General features: G+C 38.2%; 1 protein-coding gene across 1 annotated transcript in view; it reads left to right on the forward strand.

Moving 5' to 3' along the window:
- The window catches only part of plxna1a (plexin A1a), a 260833-nt gene that overhangs the window by 143305 nt on the left and 98310 nt on the right, over positions 1-19218 (forward strand). Inside the window, 1 exon segment of the mRNA XM_048179014.1 lies at positions 7979-8093. Coding sequence (XP_048034971.1) covers positions 7979-8093 — 115 coding nt within the window.

Genomic DNA, 19218 nt, shown 5'->3' on the forward strand with positions numbered 1-19218 from the left:
AAATGGTATTAAAATTATGTGTAGAAGTCGTTGCTTTGTTATGAAAAAGAATGTCTGGAAAAATGAATTTCATTGATGTCATTTGGAGTAACCAGTATAAAGGGACCATTTATCAATATAGCAAGCCTATTACGATGTTATGATGAACTATATGCCTTTCTCCACTGACGTTCTGAGTTGTTCAAAGCGTTTGTAAGGGTACTGATTGTTAGAAGGCAGCTGTCTGACTCTGAGATGAAGAACAGGAACGGTGTGTGTAACATTAGAAACACATTATTAGCTGTTTGATAACGTAGTCAAGCAAAAGACTAATTATATTAATTCATATTAAATAATGACAGAACCGTCGCAAGGGCTGTGCCAAGTGTGCGAGCGCATAGGGGCTCGAGCCAAAGTAAAGTGACAGCTGAGTTGAAGTAAAGCCAATAAAGTTCATGTTTTTGTCCTTCGAAATATTTAATACTATGAAACATAGCTAAAACAATATTGCTCTGAGTGTGTGCGTGTGACCGTGATTCATGTGTATATATCAGTCAGTGTGGAATCGCATGCCAAGATCTGAGAGAGCTATTCAGTCCATTATAAATTCTGATTTTGGCCACCTCTGCAATGGATCAAACCATAGATATTAGCCTACCTGATAAGTTCAAGTAAATACGCTGGAAATCCGTGCTCATTCATGGATGTGCATGTCATGTACGGAGAAGGGCGCCTGCAGGATTTCATCTGAATTTTTTTTTTAAAATCTGAAAACTCCAAAAAGCAATGAAATTGTCAAATATCCATTTAGCGCATGTTCACAGAGGAAAACGGATGCTTGTTCTCTCGATACTGTCTGTTTTACTGAGAAATCGCTTCAGGTGATTCAGTGAGAGAGCAGTCCAAACAAATGCAAGTGGATTTTAAAAGGCGTTTTACCGATTCATAATTTAAAACATAATTTATGCGTCAGAAAATATGTGAGCAGTTCAGTTGCACAGCTGTTAAACTGAATATATGAAGCGAAGCAAGCTTTTTTTTCTTAAATATCCACAACACAAACAACAAATTGCTCATCACTACAGCAACAGTATACTCTCCGAGCTGGCGTGAGCGAGTGGAGGTGGGGCTAAGTTGCATATTGATTGATCCGTGTATATTAAATGAGGCAAGGGAGAGGTAGAGTTACATTCAAGCTATTTTAAGGCATAAAGACATTTTTTTTCACTTGATTTTTTTTTAAAAATATGTCATTTTGGTGATCAAAGATGAGTTCTAAGGGATAAAATAATTGATTACAGAGGGACTTTAACTATTTGAACAATTGATGTTTTCACTTGCACATACGCATGTCCCGAAACATCAGGTCATTCGGTACAACCGCTATAAAACATGGAAAATGTTGTAATATTTTAAAAACTTGTACTAAATATAAAATGTTTGATTGTCCTAGATATCAGCCTGTTAGCATTGTTTGAAAATATCATCTTTCGGTATATTAACCTTTATGCGGTCTTCGCATAAGGGACTACACTTGTGGTCTTCGGGGTCTCTGGAGACCCCGGCAACAAAATGCAATTTTGTAACAATATAATATATGTTTTAAAAACCGATGTAATTTTACTCTGTTTATTAATGTTTTTACTCAACATGTATGCAGTTTTTGGAGGATTTGTGATATCTTTTAAATTTATATAAATAAATTAAAAATATTTTTTTAAATAGTTTTTTATGCAAAAGCAGCTTTTTATGTAAAATTCACTTTATGAAAGGCCCAGATTTCTAACTGTCATTCATGGGGATAACATGGATAATTTGACATGGTTTAGTGTGAGATTTTTGCCTATCTTTTGGAAAATGCAGTTATAAAAATAAAAAAACTATAATTTTTACCAGTAGATGGCTGCAGAGCTCCACTATTTGCTACGTGCTATTTGAATGACTGAAAGACGTCTTTTCACAATTTTTTTTCAGTTGGATTCATATCTAAATGTTATGAAATCACAATTATAACAATAAAAATTACTTTTTACTAAGTTTAGCAAATTTCTAACTGAAAAAAAATCAGTTTTTCAATAATATCATCAATAATGTAACCCACAGAGACCCCACTTAGAAACTGGACAAAATCCATTCTCAAAATCAGAAACAACGCACAACACGCACAGACAGAAATGAAGTGGCACACTTCCAAAAATGCAAAAAACATCCCCAATACATAATGGACATGCTCACACGCACGCACACAAAAATAAAAATTATTTATTTTATTATTTTATTATTTTTATTATAAAATTATTATTGAAAAACTGATTTTGCCCTGCACAAAAAATGCTAAACTTTGACAAAGTAATTTTTATTGTTATAATTGTGATTTCATAACATTTAGATATGAATCCAACTGAAAAAAAATTTTGAGCAAAGTGTTAACCACCGTACAAAGTCTCATGCCAATTGGACAAAGAGAACATTTTTTATTTTTTATTTGAGCAAACATCGTTTGCGGGTCAAAAAGACCCCAAAGACCGCATAAGGGTTAAAACAAATTACTTTTTTGGTGACAAATTTTGTCCATCTTGTAAAAATATATAATTAAAATAAATATAATTACATTTATTTGTTAATTATTTATTATTGCGCCATACATTTTTTTACCTAAGTTAAGTTGCATATTTATTGTTTTGGATTGGCTTTGGATCTTAATTCCATGTATGTGTTTATTTCACCATCATTTTATATGTAAATTATGGTGCAAGAAAACTTAATTAGCATTGTAAGTGGGGAAAATTTAGAAAGAAAAGCATATTTTGTCACAAAATAGTTTGCTTTGTTTCACAGTACTGGCAGTAAGGAGGATGACATGGCACTTCTGAGGTGTGTGTCAGCAGTGATAGGTTGTAATATAGGTGCCTCTTCAGGAAGTAAGATCTGAATAATACAAGATCAAAGTGTGCCAATGTGACATTCATTAGTGGATGCTACCCTACACCTTTCTCTCTTTTCTCCTCTTTCTTTATCTCTCTCTCTTCCGCCACCCTCTGTTTTGCTCTGCTCTCCTACCTTTCTCTCTCTGTCTGTTCCTTTTTGTTGTTTCATCCTCATTTTTCTCCTTTTCTCACCCTCTTTTTCTTTCCGCACCTTTAGAATCTCTCTATTTCTGTTCGTCAGGTTCAGCTAGTCCTTTAATTCACCGGCTCTTGTGTCTCATGTAGTCGGAGCAGAGTGAGGAGAAAGCTTTATCATGCACCAGCAGTGGACGTGAGCGTAAGCCTTTGAACATTTGGCACAGACAGGGGAAGAGGCGTAGAGCGCACTTCTCGCCTCTTTGTGATGCTCTCGCTGACCGCAGAAGCCTTTTCATGATATGAGAAAAGCACTGGACGTCTGAGGTGAATTCGGGAGCGGTGAGCTACATGGAGCTTGCGAAGTGTGTCTTAAAATACTGTGGAAGTGACACTCTGTGTAGACCGTACTTTAACATTTGAGTGGTAAAGCTTGGGTGCCCTTTTTTGTTTGTTTTTTAAATAAATGAACTGATTCAGATTTATTCAAAAGTCTATAGGTTGATTGGGACACTTTTTGCCTTTGAGATGACTGGGAAAAAGTGTCCCAATGAACCTGAATTCACCCCTACAGAAAAGGGGTGAGAGAGAAAGTACACCCTATTTTAATTTTTGGTTTTACATATCAGGATAATTATCTGTATAACTTTATCAGCATCTCACATCGTTGTGGAGGATTTTTTCCCCACTCTTCTTTACAAAGTTGCTTCAGTTCATTGAAGTTTGTGGGCATTTGTTTTTGCACAGCTCTCTTAAGGTCCTGCCACAGCATTTCGATCGGGTTGAGGTCTGGACTTTGACTGGGCCATTGTGACACCTTGATTCTTTTCTTTTACAGCCATTCTGTTGTAGATTTGCTGGTGTTCTTGAGACCATTGTCCTGTTGCATGACCCAATTTCAGCCAAGCTTTAGCTGTCAGACAGATGGCCTCACATTTGACTCTAGAATACTTATATAGAGGAGTTCATGGTCAACTCAATGACTGCAAGGTCCTGTGGCTACAAAACAAGCCCAAATCATCACCCCTCCAGCAGTGTGATGGACAGTTGGTATGGGGTGTTTTTTTCTGATATGCTGTGTTTGGTTTTCGCCAAACACGGTGCTGTGCATTATGGCCAAACATCTCCACTTTGGTCTCGTCTGTCCAAAGGACTTTGTTCCAGAAGTCTTGTGGTTTGTTCAGATGCATATTTGCAAACTTAAGCCATGCTACCATGTTATTTTTAGATAGAAGAGGCTTTCTCCTGGCAACCCTTCCAAACATGCCACACTTGTCCCATCTTCTAATTGTCCCATCTACTAATTGTACTGTCATGAACATTAACATTTAACATGTTAACTAAGGCTTGTAGAGTCTGAGATGTAGCTCTTGGGGTTTTTGGTCCTCTGAGCATGGGTTGAATTTGCTGGGCCATCCACTCCTGGGAAGATTGGGAACTATCTTGAATGTTTTCCACTTGTGAATAGTCTTCCTCACTGTAGATAACAGACTTTATATTGTTTGGAAATGGCCCTATAATTCTTCCCAGATTGATGGCAGCAAGAATTGCCTCTCTAAGATCATTGGCATTTTGTTAACACACACCTGAAGGCTCCAGACCAGAAAACTGCCAAAACGTCTGCTTTCGTGAGTTGGTCACGCTTGCTGAAGATCAGTTAATCAAAGGCATTTGATTAGCAGAGCCTGAATGCTACTTATCCTAACCATAGAATTCAAATTGAATTGAAACCATAGAATTCAAAGACTGTGTACTTTACATGTGTATATATATACATACACACCCACAAACACATTTTTGGGACATCTGCCTTTACACGCAAATGAAATATAATGACATCCCATTCTTAATCCGTAGGGTTCAATATGGATTTGGCCCACCCTTTGCAGCTATAACAGTTTCAACTCTTCTGGGAAGGCTTTCCACAAGGTTTAGGAGTGTGTTTATGGGAATTTTTGAACATTCTTCTAGAAGCGCATTTGTGAGGTTAGGCACTGATGTTGGAAGAGAAGGCCTGGCTCACAGTCTCCGCTCTAATTCATCCCAAAGGTGTTCTGTCGGGTTGAGGTCAGGACTCTGTGCAGGGCAGTCAAGTTCCTCCACACCAAACTCACTCATCCATGTCTTTATGGACCTTGCTTTGTGCACTGGTGCGCAGTCTGTTCCCACAAAGTTGGGAGCCTGAAATTGTCCAAAATGTCTTGGTATGCTGGAGCAGTTCCTTTCAGGAACTAAGGGGCCAAGCCTATATATATATATATATATATATATATATATATATATATATATATATATATATATATATATATATATATATATACATACATACATACATACATACATAGTGGTGCAGAAATTACTCACTTCACCTTTACTATACAGTTGTGTAATGGTTTAGAAGTACTGCACAAATCTGTTTCCACCTCTTATGTCAAGCTCAGTTCATTCTGAAGTTCATGCCGAATGCATGATAAGAAACTGCTCCCACGCAACACAACTCTTCTGTTAAGACTTTTTTAAACGTGACTCTGAGACTAGAGTACAGACCAGTGTCCTTGTCCTCCTCTGCCAAACGGCAACAAAATCTTCCTCTGTATCCATGGCAACGAAGCCAACCTACACCTTTGTCTCAATGCGATGTGTGGAAAGTTGACAGATCAGTGTTGTTTGTGACGTATCTGGCAATCTTAATTTTTTCACCTTGAGGTGCCAACTCTGTCAAATGTGGGCTCAGTCGTTAAATGTCTTAAATGAACAAATCATCAGTGCTGTTGATTGTAAATGAGTCATTTTAAACTGTTAAATGTGAAGCTTTGCTCTTTGGTCATTTTCTGTGTGAGACCTGAATGAATGGATTGTGTTAGTGTGTATGCTTCTTATCTTTTGGTTTCTTTTCCTTTGCTGTTTGATGAGAGCGTTCGTTCACTCTGTCATTCCGACATGTCTTTGATCTGTCTCAATCTCTGTCCATCTCACATCACCTGCTCTCTGTCACCTCTGCTTGAAAGATGCAAAGAGAAGACATAAAAGAGGTAGATTTGTTTGAAAAACCATCTTTGTAATATGGGCGGTTGCCAGGGTATGACACATCTCTGATATGCATTTAAATGCGTTATTAACAAACAACAAGTTGTTCAGAATTATTGTTAATGCTGATGTCACTACATTAATTTTTCAGAGGGGTAATTTGAGGTTGTCACTCCCATAAATTACTGACCTCTTAAATGCAGTGTGTACGTGGCCATTGTTATGTGGTTGCTAGGGTGTTTTGAGTGGGTGCCAGTGCTAGGGTGTTGCTAAGGTGTTCTGAGTGTTTTAGCTTATTGTTATTTGGTTGCTAGGGTGTTCTGCGTGGATGCTAGGGAGTTCTGGCTGGATGCTATGGTATAAAGTGCAATAGTTGGGTTCTGGAAGTGAAAACCCCATTCATTTTCTCCATAAGAAAAGTGATCTTGAACGATAACTCATAAACCTTTAAAGAGAGACCTATTGTGAGCTATGAGGTTGTTAATCCATAGTATTTGCTTCTGCATTATTTCTAAGATAATCGTGGTAAACAGTAGAATTCCTGGTGGAAAACTACATTACCCATGATGCTGTACAGAAAATTATACCAATTAGAGAGTCTGAAAAAGCAACACGCTCAAATAGCTCTTTAGCTCCACCCACTCCAATGAAGCAATGCGAATGGCGTATCTCCTTACTCTTTCAAAATACTGAAATGTTTGATATGCATATTTTCAAATAAACTTAAAATACATTGTTTTTATACATATAATCCACATTTGTAAATGAGTAGTTTTTATAATTTTTTCCATAGTTTAATTGATTATGCTTTGATAAATTGATTATTTAATTGATTATGCGGTGTTTCTTGGGATTGTAGTTCTTTCCCTCAATAAAACCGTTAAATACACAGTCTTGTACAATACCTTGTCTTTTTGTCGGATTTTTAAAAAAACGTTTTTGCTTCTAATCAAAGTTTGTAGTGTTGTGATTCACCTCATAGCTGATTGGCTTGGTTCGTGGTTGGTTTATAAGTCTTTAATAAAGACTATTTTAAAATCCTTATGGGAAAATGAAAAAAAAAAAAAAAACTTCCGGGAGCAGCACCGCTGAAAAAGGGGGTGGGCACTGTTGCGCTCTATTGCTCTATAGTTGCTTCTGAGAAGTTTTTGCGTTTGCGTTATACAGTTGTTAGGGTGTTGTTGGTGTGTGGTAGAGCATCGCTAAGGGGTTTTGAGTGTTTATTGCATTATGTGGTAACTAGAGCCGTGTTTCCACCGCAGGAACTTTCCCCAGGAACAAGGGACTTTGGGTTGGTACTCGGTGTGTTTCGGAACCAGGGTCTAAATTAAGTTCCGGGTACAAATGTCCCCCTCAGAAGGTGCCTGCTTGCAACTTTTCAAAGTTCAGGAACTTTCGGGGATGGGACTTGGGCGCTGAACATGCTGATTGGTTGAGTTCACGCAGCATTTTGATTGGTTGACTCCACACAGCATTTTATTTCAACCACCATTTTGAAAAGTCTGTTGCGGTGCGTACAGTAAGAGTTGTTTGCTATTCGAATCAACAATAGAATTTAAAAATTACGACCAATGGTCTGATGAGGTGGATCAGGCTTTATTAAGCTTATTTGTGGAGGACAAAATCCAACAAGAACTGAAAAGTCGCGCGCAGTCCTACGTCACCGAACTGATCTTCACGGTACTTTAGACTGCAATTCAGACAGCAACAGGTCTGGTCGAAAAAAAAGTTCCTGGGACAAATTGTTTCTGGTAAATTTGGTGGAAACGAGGCTTAGGGTATTCTTGGAAGTTATTCTGGGTATTCTGGGTGGTATGTAGTGTGGAAATGTCATGGTTTGATAGATTGCATCCATATGTAACTTTGGAATTAGTAATTGAATAACACTCTTGCTTTTCTCCTCTTGATAGGTGTCTCTCCTGCGTGAATGGCTCCTTTCCATGCCACTGGTGCAAATACCGCCACATGTGCACCCACAATGCCAACGACTGCTCCTTCCAGGAGGGCCGCGTCAACATGTCTGAGGTCAGTCTGTCTAATACAATGCATACATTTACATGCAATGCCCTTTCTGTGCACAGCTCCCTTTCATTTCATAGAAAATTGCTTTTCATGTTTGCGACCCATCACCAAAAAATACAGGGGTGCAGATGCACACATGGGCGGTCATGTCCCATTTGCGAGCATTGTTCTTTTCGTGCTGGCTTTGTGTGAGCAGCTGTTCTAAGGAGAACGGCGCTGGATTAATGCACTTATAAACGGCACTGACTGAATGACTATGCAAATTGTATCGTGTTGTACATTTACAAATGCTACATTTGCATAAAAACCAATATCAATCACATCTCTCCCTCCTTTTCGTATGAGCGCTGGAAGTGCGAGAGGCGGCATTACTCGTGTACAGTGGGTTATGATTACCGACGCACACGCGCATCAATCCTACACATGCCTGTTCTCGACTGCCGAAGTCGTCTCAGGGGAGCATTTGTATCTCAAACCGTTTCAAGTCGACCAGGGGGCTATTCATGCACTCTGCAGCTGTTAAACAGCGCTTTGGGCTTTGAGAGGGGCATTTGGGTGTAATGTACATAAATGTTTACCATTTTACACAGCCTTATCAGTGCTCACTCCCAAACACCTTCCTGATGTGCTGCAGTATCTATTTCCCCAATATTAGTTGATCCTGAGGATCCCAGCTCAGTGTAGAATCCATGAATGCGTTTTTATCGTGCACTGTATAATATATACAATATATGCATTTTTATCGTGCACTGAGTACTGTATAATATATCCACCTAATATATATATATATATATATATATATATATATATATATATATATATATATATATATATATATATATTAGGTGTATATATTATATACCTAAGGTAATAATACTACTAATAATAATAATAATTATTATTATCATCATCATTATTTTTATTATTATGTAATTTATAACTGTCACCCCCTAAAATTAAATGGTTGTAATTCATGAATGCTTTGGAATACAGACCTAAGTTTGGTCTCTCTTTTATAGTAGATAGATTTTTGCTGAAGTGAAAGCACTTATAGAAGTTTAAGTTTACTGTAAAACAAATGTACTGTACTAAAAATATTTTATTTTATACAAAACATATATTTTACAAAATACTCTAAAATTGTTATTAAGTCAAAGCCATATGTCTAATCCAAATTTGAAGTTAATATCACAAAAATTGAAGTCCCTCTGAGATTTTGTTTAGGCGCTATACCAAAAAAAGCCACCGGGTGAGATCCATATTCCATTTAATTTTTTAATGCATTCACCTGTAGCAAATTAATACATTTGTGTCACAGTATCACTGCTATCACAAAACCGTTGCAAAATATGGAATCTTGAGTCTCAGACCTTTCCGACAATATGTGTTTTGTCAGGATTAAAAATGTTTTTATTTTAAAATAGTTAAAATAAATTTTTTAACATGAAACATGACACTGTCCACTAGGGGGAGGAGTTTAAAGTACTGTTTCCATGGTAATGCAATGTCCGTTTTCAAAATAGTTTTCACAGAATGAATTTTGAGTTTTTAAGCATTTGAATGATACCTAATTTATGATGATTACTAAAATAAAAAAAAATTAAAAAAAAAGTGCGCCAAGCTTCCCACTAGCGGAACAGTTACAGTTAAGGGGTTAAAGTAAAATAAATTAAATTCTTCAAATGTGTGATATTGACTTAATTCATAGGACCTTTCATTTATCTATTTTCTTCAGGATGATGCTTTGAAGGCGAGAGACATTTTTACATTCTTTTTTTTTTTTTGCCATATTTATGAGTCATGTGTCGTTTAACTTTATATTTATGTTTATGTTTGCGTGGGTTGTGAATAAAGTCACCGTTACAGAACATTGTTCATCGGAATGTGCAGCAAAATGTCTTTAACCCCTTTGTCCTTGACTATATTCATCATGTATAATGGCCTTGATAGCTTTATTGATTTTGTAAAATGGTTACTGCATAATACAATTCATGGATACAATTTTTCATTAAAACCTTATTTTATTAAGCAAATTCCTTTTTTTTAAGTCATTCTAGTTAAAAGCGTCTGCTAAATGAACAAATGCAAATGTAAATTCATTAAGTATCATTCTTCTGCTAGAAAATTCTTTCTTTGACAGTTAATATTTTGCTTAGATATGCTGCTGCATGATTGATTTGGACATTAGCTAGATGTCATTACATCATAACCTGAATTCCGATTTCCTGTTGGTTCAGTTGCCTAAACAGCTTTATTGTGACCATTTTGAAGTTGCCACGACATGTGAAGAAACTAATAACCACTGGAAAAGATGCTCTTGACATGGAGGTTGGTGGTATTTGGTGTTTATTGGGTGGAGGATGAAGGTGAGATAGTAGCAGGGTTTTGTGGGTGAAGGTGTGGAATTGAGGCAGGGAGTGAAGGATAGGTGTTTCACATCTGGTATCTTCAGGTAGCGACGGTTAATAACTAGTGGTTGAAGTGAGATTTCAGAGATTGCTTTTCATTATTCTCGGCAGTGGGGTCTCAAAAGCGAGTGAGGTGCCTACCTAGACAGCATTTCTTTGAATCATAGGGGCATTCTTGTGATGACTGCAAACATAAACATAAGGTTAACACCAGTGCTACCTGTAGTCATTCCTCAGTTCTACTATAACTGTTTTACTGGTCAAAGTCAGTCAGTCAATCAATCAATCAGTCAGTCAGTCAGTCAGTCAATCAATCAATCAATCAATCAATCAATCAATCAATCAGTCATGTTTTTATTATTAGATAGTGAGTAAACAGGGGAACATTAAATCTGACCAGGTGGAAATCTATCTATCTATCTATCGTTCTATCTATCGTTCTATTGTTCTATCTATCGTTCTATCGATCGTTCTATCTAGCTATCGTTCTATCTATCATTCTATCTATTGTTCTATCGTTCTATCTATTGTTCTATCGTTCTATCTAGCTATCGTTCTATCTATCTATCGTTCTATCTATCTATTGTTCTATCATTCTATCTATTCTATCGTTCTATCTATCGTTCTATCTATCGTTCTATCTATCGTTCTATCTATCGTTCTATCTATCGTTCTATCATTCTATCTATTGTTCTATAGTTTTTTCTATCATTCTATCTTTCGTTCTATCACTCTATCTATCGTTCTATCTATTGTTCTATCGTTCTATCTATTGTTCTATCGTTCTATCTATTGTTCTATCGTTCTATCGATCGTTCTATCCTTCTATCTATCGTTCTATCTATCCTTCTATCTATCGTTCTATCTATTGTTCTATCTAGCTATCGTTCTATCATTCTATCTATTGTTCTATCGTTCTATCTATTGTTCTATCGTTCTATCGTTCTATCATTCTATCTATCGTTCTATCTAGCTATCGTTCTATCTATTGTTCTATCTATCGTTCTATCTATCGTTCTATCATTCTATCTATCGTTCTATCTATCGTTCTATCGATCGTTCTATCTATCGTTCTATCTATTGTTCTATCTAGCTATCGTTCTATCTATCATTCTATTGTTCTATCTATCGTTCTAGCTATCATTCTATCTATCTGTCTGATTGTCTGTTGTTCTTTACAAATACAGTTCCCACGAATACGGCTGCAAATACAGTTCCCACAATCCCCTTCCGAATGACTTTATCTCTGTCATTATTACAGCTCAGTCTGTGAACAACCATACCTTAAAAAGTCGCCAAACATCCTCTCGGAGACATGAAAGATAAACCGTTCAGTCACCGAACGTAATGAGTCACATTTGCAAATCAAATGTATATAAATCAACATTTGCCTGACAGCGGATAAACAGAGGAACACATTAAATCTGACCAGGCGGAAAATTGCTTCAGTAAGCCACACTTGAGGAATCCACAAGGAGAAATAAACAAACATACATATAAACAAACAAACAGCACCACTAACACATTTGTTCCAGCCTTCATTATTTGTGAACCCAGCTGTCGGCCAGTAGCTCATTTAGTCACACTTGGGCAGCGGTTTTGCCCTTTGCTAGTGCCAAAAGTGCCCAGGCATTTACACGGAAGGTCATGCAGAGCTGGAATATTTAAATGTGTCCTGAGTTTCGGCATCACTTTTGGAATAATGGTGAAGCTCTGTTTCCAGCCTATACAGCATGTGTTATCATGCTGACAAGCTCATAGTATACTAACATTGATTGTCTGTAAATGGACCAGAGAGACTGAATGACCCACCTCTGGAACTCAACATTGCGTTAGTATATTTTGGTTTTCTCCCACGTCTCTTTCATCCAACCCTATTGAGACAGAGTCGCCCAGTCCATAAGCGTAATGAATGGAGTTTGTTTTAAGGATGATGAAACTGGTGTTACGGCTGCGTTCTCTCGCTCATTTGAGACTCATTAGTGTGCGTCTCCGATGAGACAAATGGGGGTTTTGATAAATAAGTCATGGGGTGGTATATCGCCAAGGAACTCCTCGATGCTCCCACGGGAACTGTGTGATTCAGTAATGCTCTGCCTTGTGTTTGCTCTTATAAACAAAGACATCTCACCCATGATAATAGCAGGAAAAGCAGAGGGTTGTGGGGGTGTTTGTCCTCAGCTGGGTGCATATGTGATTTTAAGACTCATAGTGTAAAATAGGACAGTATATAGCTCTCATAATTCATACGGCGCTGTTAGCATTAAAAGCTTTCTGCTCAAAGCTATTGTACCTACACTGTTGTTTGGTAATAAAATAACTCAGCTTCCTGCAAATATTTTATCCATAGTGTTTCAAAAGCTTTTCGCTGTGGTGCGAGTACATAAGACTGTAATATAGTTGTCTGCAGGATGATAATTCAAAGAAAGCCTACACAGACACCAAAAACAAAGTTGTTCTTTTGTCTTCTTGAAAGAAGGGTATATTCACAGGCTTTTACAGCCTCTATTCTAATCAGTATAACTAATATACTGCTGCCAAATATGGAAACTGCACAGTTGAGTTGATCAGAGAATTTTTTTTTATCAGGACATCCATCATGTTTATACTTTTCACTTTGAGGGACTTAATTAAAAATGAGAATACAATTAGATCTCACTTCAGTTTGTTACGAGAGCTCATAATTACCTTTTTAGATCCTTCATAATGTCTGCGATTGGTCCATAAAGCTTGAAAGGGATTTCAAACTGCTAAAATAATAGAAATTGAGATTGAGTCTGGACATTGTACACTGAAAAGTTGATTTGTGAATGTTTGTAAAAGTAACTGGTTGAATAGCATCTTTAATCCCATTTCTATATTGTATTATTTATACAGTAATATGAATATATAGTAGTTTATATATAATATATTTCAAGAAAATGAAGCCTATTTCAGCACAATAAAGACTTCTGGATTGTGGCATTATTTGACAATGACAATTATGCACATTTATATTACTGTAATGCAAAAATAAATAACCCCATTCTCATTATTGTAACACAAAATAATGATATTTATGCAGATTTGTGCTGTTTTACAGTAATGAGAATCTAATCAAAATCTCCATTAAGAATAATGACAATAAAAACAAACAAAAAATATGATAATTTAAGACTAAATGGAAAAAAAACATTGGAAAAAAACAATAGTCAAAAAGATTTTATATATATATATATATATATATATATACAGTGGGTACGGAAAGTATTCAGACCCCCTTAAATTTTTCACTCTTTGTTATATTGCAGCCATTTGCTAAAATCATTTAAGTTCATTTTTTTTCCTCATTAATGTACACACAGCACCCCATATTGACAGAAAAACACAGAATTGTTGACATTTTTGCAGATTTATTAAAAAAGAAAAATTGAAATATCAGATGGTCCTAAGTATTCAGACCCTTTGCTGTGACACTCATATATTTAACTCAGATGCTGTCCATTTCTTCTGATCATCCTTGAGATGGTTCTACACCTTCATTTGAGTCCAGCTGTGTTTGATTATACTGATTCGGACTTGATTAGGAAAGCCACACACCTGTCTATATAAGACCTTACAGCTCGCAGTGCATTTCAGAGCAAATGAGAATCATGAGGTCAAAGGAACTGCCCGAAGAGCTCAGAGACAGATTTGTGGCAAGGCACAGATCTGGCCAAGGTTACAAAAAAATTTCTGCTGCACTTAAGGTTCCTAAGAGCACAGTGGCCTCCATAATCCTTAAATGGAAGACGTTTGGGATGACCAGAACCCTTCCTAGAGCTGGCCGTCCGGCCAAACTGAGCTATCGGGGGGAAGAGCCTTGGTGAGAGAGGTAAAGAAGAACCCAAAGATCACTGTGGCTGAGCTCCAGAGATGCAGTCGGGAGATGGGAGAAAGTTGTAGAAAGTCAACCATCACTGCAGCCCTCCACCAGTCGGGCTTTATGGCAGAGTGGCCCGACAGAAGCCTCTCCTCAGTGCAAGACACATGAAAACCCGCATGGAGTTTGCCAAGATGGTGAGAAATAAGATTCTCTGGTCTGATGAGACCAAGATAGAACTTTTTGGCCTTAATTCTAAGCGGTATGTGTGGAGAAAACCAGGCACTGCTCATCACCTGTCCAATACAGTCCCAACAGTGAAGCATGGTGGTGGCAGCATCATGCTGTGGGGGTGTTTTTCAGCTGCAGGGACAGGACGACTGGTTGCAATCGAGGGAAAGATGAATGCGGCCAAGTACAGGGATATCCTGGACGAAAACCTTCTCCAGAGTGCTCAGGACCTCAGACTGGGCCGAAGGTTTACCTTCCAACAAGACAATGATCCTAAGCACACAGCTAAAATAACGAAGGAGTGGCTTCACAACAACTCCGTGACTGTTCTTGAATGGCCCAGCCAGAGCCCTGACTTAAACCCAATTGAGCATCTCTGGAGAGACCTAAAAATGGCTGTCCACCAACATTTACCATCCAACCTGACAGAACTGGAGAGGATCTGCAAGGAGGAATGGCAGAGGATCCCCAAATCCAGGTGTGAAAAACTTGTTGCATCTTTCCCAAAAAGACTCATGGCTGTATTAGATCAAAAGGGTGCTTCTACTAGCAAAGGGTCTGAATACTTAGGACCATGTGATATTTCAGTTTTTCTTTTTTAATAAATCTGCAAAAACGTCAACAATTCTGTGTTTTTCTGTCAATATGGGGTGCTGTGTGTACATTAATGAGGAAAAAAATGAACTTAAATGATTTTAGCAAATGGCTGCAATATAACAAAGAGTGAAAAATTTAAGGGGGTCTGAATACTTTCCGTACCCACTGCATATTTATATATACATTTTGGGATGAAATGTGACCTGGACATGTCTCACAGTTTTTCACATGTCTTTTATAGAACTTGAATAATTTAAATCAAACACAAACATTATATTTGATTCATAAATGGCCTTCAGGGCCGGCCTTATATTTCTCACCCACCTTTGGCACTAAACTGAATTGCGCTTGCTCAGGTTCGATCTGGTCTTTGTTTCTTATTGCATGTGGAGAGCAGCTTCCACTTCTGGCATCCAAATTCCATCCAGCTCTGATTTACTGTCTGTCCCGTTTGGCTGTCAGGTGTTTCTTCATCCTTCGCTCTCCCTGTCTCTCTCACACACTCTCTCAAATCTCTGCCCAGCTCCCTCAAATACTCTGCAAATTCCTGTCTCCCGTGCCTCTGATCCCAGGCACTGGCTGTGACAGCACTGCACTACAAACAGCCGAGGATGGAGCTCTGAGAAGCCGGTCTCTGGATCAGTATTCCAGTGGCCGTGCCAAGAACGCATGCCTCACCTCATGTCACTTCAGTTCCTTGAGCGACTCCATATCAAATGCCACCTTCATCCTATTCAACGCCTCATCCTCTCGGGATAACAACGATGAGGGTTCACTGTAATTAATCAATTAATCAGAAAGGCAATTAGCAGAAACGGGGACCCCGCCATGCACCCTCACCTTTGTTGTTTGATGCCGGTCCATCCCGCTGTGTTGCAAGTAGAGCTCAAAGCCCCTCAGTTCCCGTTCTCTCTGGCACTGGGCCTCTCGGAGGGATCTAAGGCTGCCACTGATCTGTGGCTTTAATTATTCAAAGTGTATTAAATCTTAATTTCCAGATGCCTCAGCGTCTGTCTGCCTAATGGAGACCGAAGATGAATTTTACATTCAAAAGTCAAGGAGATGGCGGAGAACTCGCAATGTCTTGGGTGGTGCCCAAGGATACGGGGCCAGGACCACGTTTCTCATGCTGTTTTAAAGCAGTCCAGTGCTACTCACTGGGTTCTTATTTTTTTTTTTTTTTTACTGTATTATTTTACTTTATTTGCTCAGAATGTAAAATTGTTGTCGTTTTTGGAGATGCTGTGTGTTTGTATTTATTTATAAAGCAGTTCCTCAGCAGTACAGCCCAAACGTTTGCTTGTGCACAGTGCATTTTACACAGGACAGCTTCCTGAACCTGGGAACGTGCAACGCCGGCTATATACAAAGACTACTTTCCACTGTGAAATGATCTGCTCAAGCCGTGCTTGCAAAGTTGGTTCATATCCATCTGCTTGATCGGCTTTGCATTTTCCGAATCCGACAACATTATAATTAACTATGTTTACAAATGCTTTAGAAGTCTTGGAAGCTGAATCTTGTGATTATGGTAAGGTGTGTTACATTTCCTACACACGCTTAAGGTGTTTGGCCAATCACAACGCGCTGGGTCTGCTGGCCAATCAGAGCACTCTGAGCTTTTCAGAAGGAGGAGTTCAGCGTGTTTTAGACAAACTGGGTATGGATGTATTTTTTTGAACTGTTGGCATAGCCAAATAATCTCAGAGAACTTGCGTCTTTACATTAATTGCCTTTTTTTTCTTCTTTCCCAATTAGGAATAGCAGTTGTGATGGGTCACAATGGTCAACTTGTTTATTAGTCATCCAACAACCAACGTAGTTTATATAGATTTTTGCTGGTAATTTACTGTTTTTTTTTTTTTTTTTTTGTTGTTTTTTTAAATTTTCATATATTTTTTAGTGGTGTTGTTATATTTAGTTTGCTGAAAGCATGTTATGCTTTAGCTGTTAGCATGTTTGCATGTCAGAGAAGTGGCGTCTTTGTTAATTTCATTTTTTTTTTAGCATTGTTGCTTCATACATAGACAGCTGTGTTGTATTATGCAAAGTTCCCCATTAGCAATTAGCAAAAATGTTAAAGTTATCATTTAGGATGGGTCGCGATAGTCAACTTGTTTACTAGTTATTCAACAACAATCCAACAACCAGTGTTGTGCTGTATTGTTTTTTTTGTTTCCTTTAAAGCATTATTGCTTCATCCATGCACATTCAGATGGACGTCTTTGGCATTTGTATCTTTAAAATTAGCAATAGCAAATAGCAATTTGCTCATTTTCATATTTTTAGCAGTGAAGCTGCAATTAGCCTTCTGAAATCATCTCAAAGTAGTAGTTTTTTTTTTTTTTTTTTTTTTAATTCATTTCCTTTAAAGAGTCATCGCTTCATCCATACACATTCAGATGGATGTCCATGTCATCTCTTGCACTGTTTTTTTGAGCAAAACTACAATCATTTCTATTTTAAAGCATCTTGTCTAAATGCCATCTAAGAAAAGTGTTCAGTCCAAAGCAGGTGAACCCAAAGCTAGTCTATTCCTTGAGACTGATTAGTCATTCAAAACTCCCACAGACTAGTCAATTTTAAAATTGACGTTTCCCTAGTAGCCATATGGAAACTTCTAATATAAACTATATTACTATGAGTAACAGGTCTCCATTTTTGGTTTGTATTATGCCACATATTACTAAGTTTTGAGTGGCGCTCTATTTTCCAGCCCCATGTGGGCGGACACTCTTAAGCCCTTTTAGACTTCAAAGTCCCTTTCATTCGACAACAGGCTCCTCTTAGAGTGGATGGATCCATGAGTTGTTTTCCCCTCACCGTTTGGCCCTTACTAGTCAACGAGCTCCAGACTGCCTAATTAGATGGCAGCTCAGTTCCTCATCTGTTACCCTGATGAGACTTGCCAAAATATGTAATTAAAATGCTACTAGGATTTAAAAATTTTTGGTGATGCTGGCCTTAAATTGTTGATAGTAACTGGTTAGAAATAATAACAGGCTTGTCAAAGTCGTTTAGCAGCTCAGTCAATAGTGATACTTCATAAACAACCGGCTAAAGCAGTGCTGTTGTTTCTACTATCCTAACAATGGCTGTGATGGTGTAACTGTAATGAACCTCTGAACTTTTAGGATGGTAAGAACAATAGCACCACTTTAGTTGACTCAGAATGGTACTGAAATTCATGTACCATGGTAATTTATACACCGATCAGGCATAACATTATGATCACTGACAGGTGAAGTGAATAACACTGATTATCTCTTCATCACGGCACCTGTTAGTGGGTGGGATATATTGGGCAGCAAGTGAATATTTTGTCCTCAATGTGGATGTGTTAGAAGCAGGAAAAATGGGCAAGCGTGAGGATTTGAGCGAGTTTGACAAGGGCCAAATTGTGATGGCTAGACGACTGAGTCAGAGCATCTCCAAAACTGCAGCTCTTGTGGGGTGTTCCCGGTCTGCAGTGGTCAGTATCTATCAAAAGTGGTCCAAGGAAGGAACAGTGGTGAACCGCCGACAGGGTCATGGGCGGCCAAGACTCATTGATTCACATGTGGAGTGAAGGCTGGCACGTGTGGTCCGATCCAACAGACGAGCTACTGTAGCTCAAATTGCTCAAGAAGTTAATGCTGGTTCTGATAGAAAGGTGTCAGAATACACAGTGCATCAAAGTTTGTTGCGTATGGGGCTGCATAGCCGCAGACCAGTCAGGGTGCCCATGCTGACCCCTGTCCACCGCCGAAAACACCAACAGTGGACACGTGAGCATCAGAACTGGACCACAGAGCAATGGAAGAAGGTGGCCTGGTCTGATGAATCATGTTTTCTTTTACATCACGTGGATGGCTGTGTGTGCCGCTTACCTGAGCAACACATGGCACCAGGATGCATTATGGGAAGAAGGCAAGTCGGAGGAAACAGTGTGATGCTTTGGGCAATTTTCTGCTGGGAAACCTTGGGTCCTGCCATCCATGTGGATGTTACTTTGACACATACCACCTACCTAAGCATTGTTGCAGACCACATACACCCTTTCATGGAAACC

Source organism: Megalobrama amblycephala, linkage group LG24, assembly GCF_018812025.1.
Source record: "Megalobrama amblycephala isolate DHTTF-2021 linkage group LG24, ASM1881202v1, whole genome shotgun sequence".
In the NCBI taxonomy this organism is placed as follows: Eukaryota; Metazoa; Chordata; class Actinopteri; order Cypriniformes; family Xenocyprididae; genus Megalobrama; species Megalobrama amblycephala.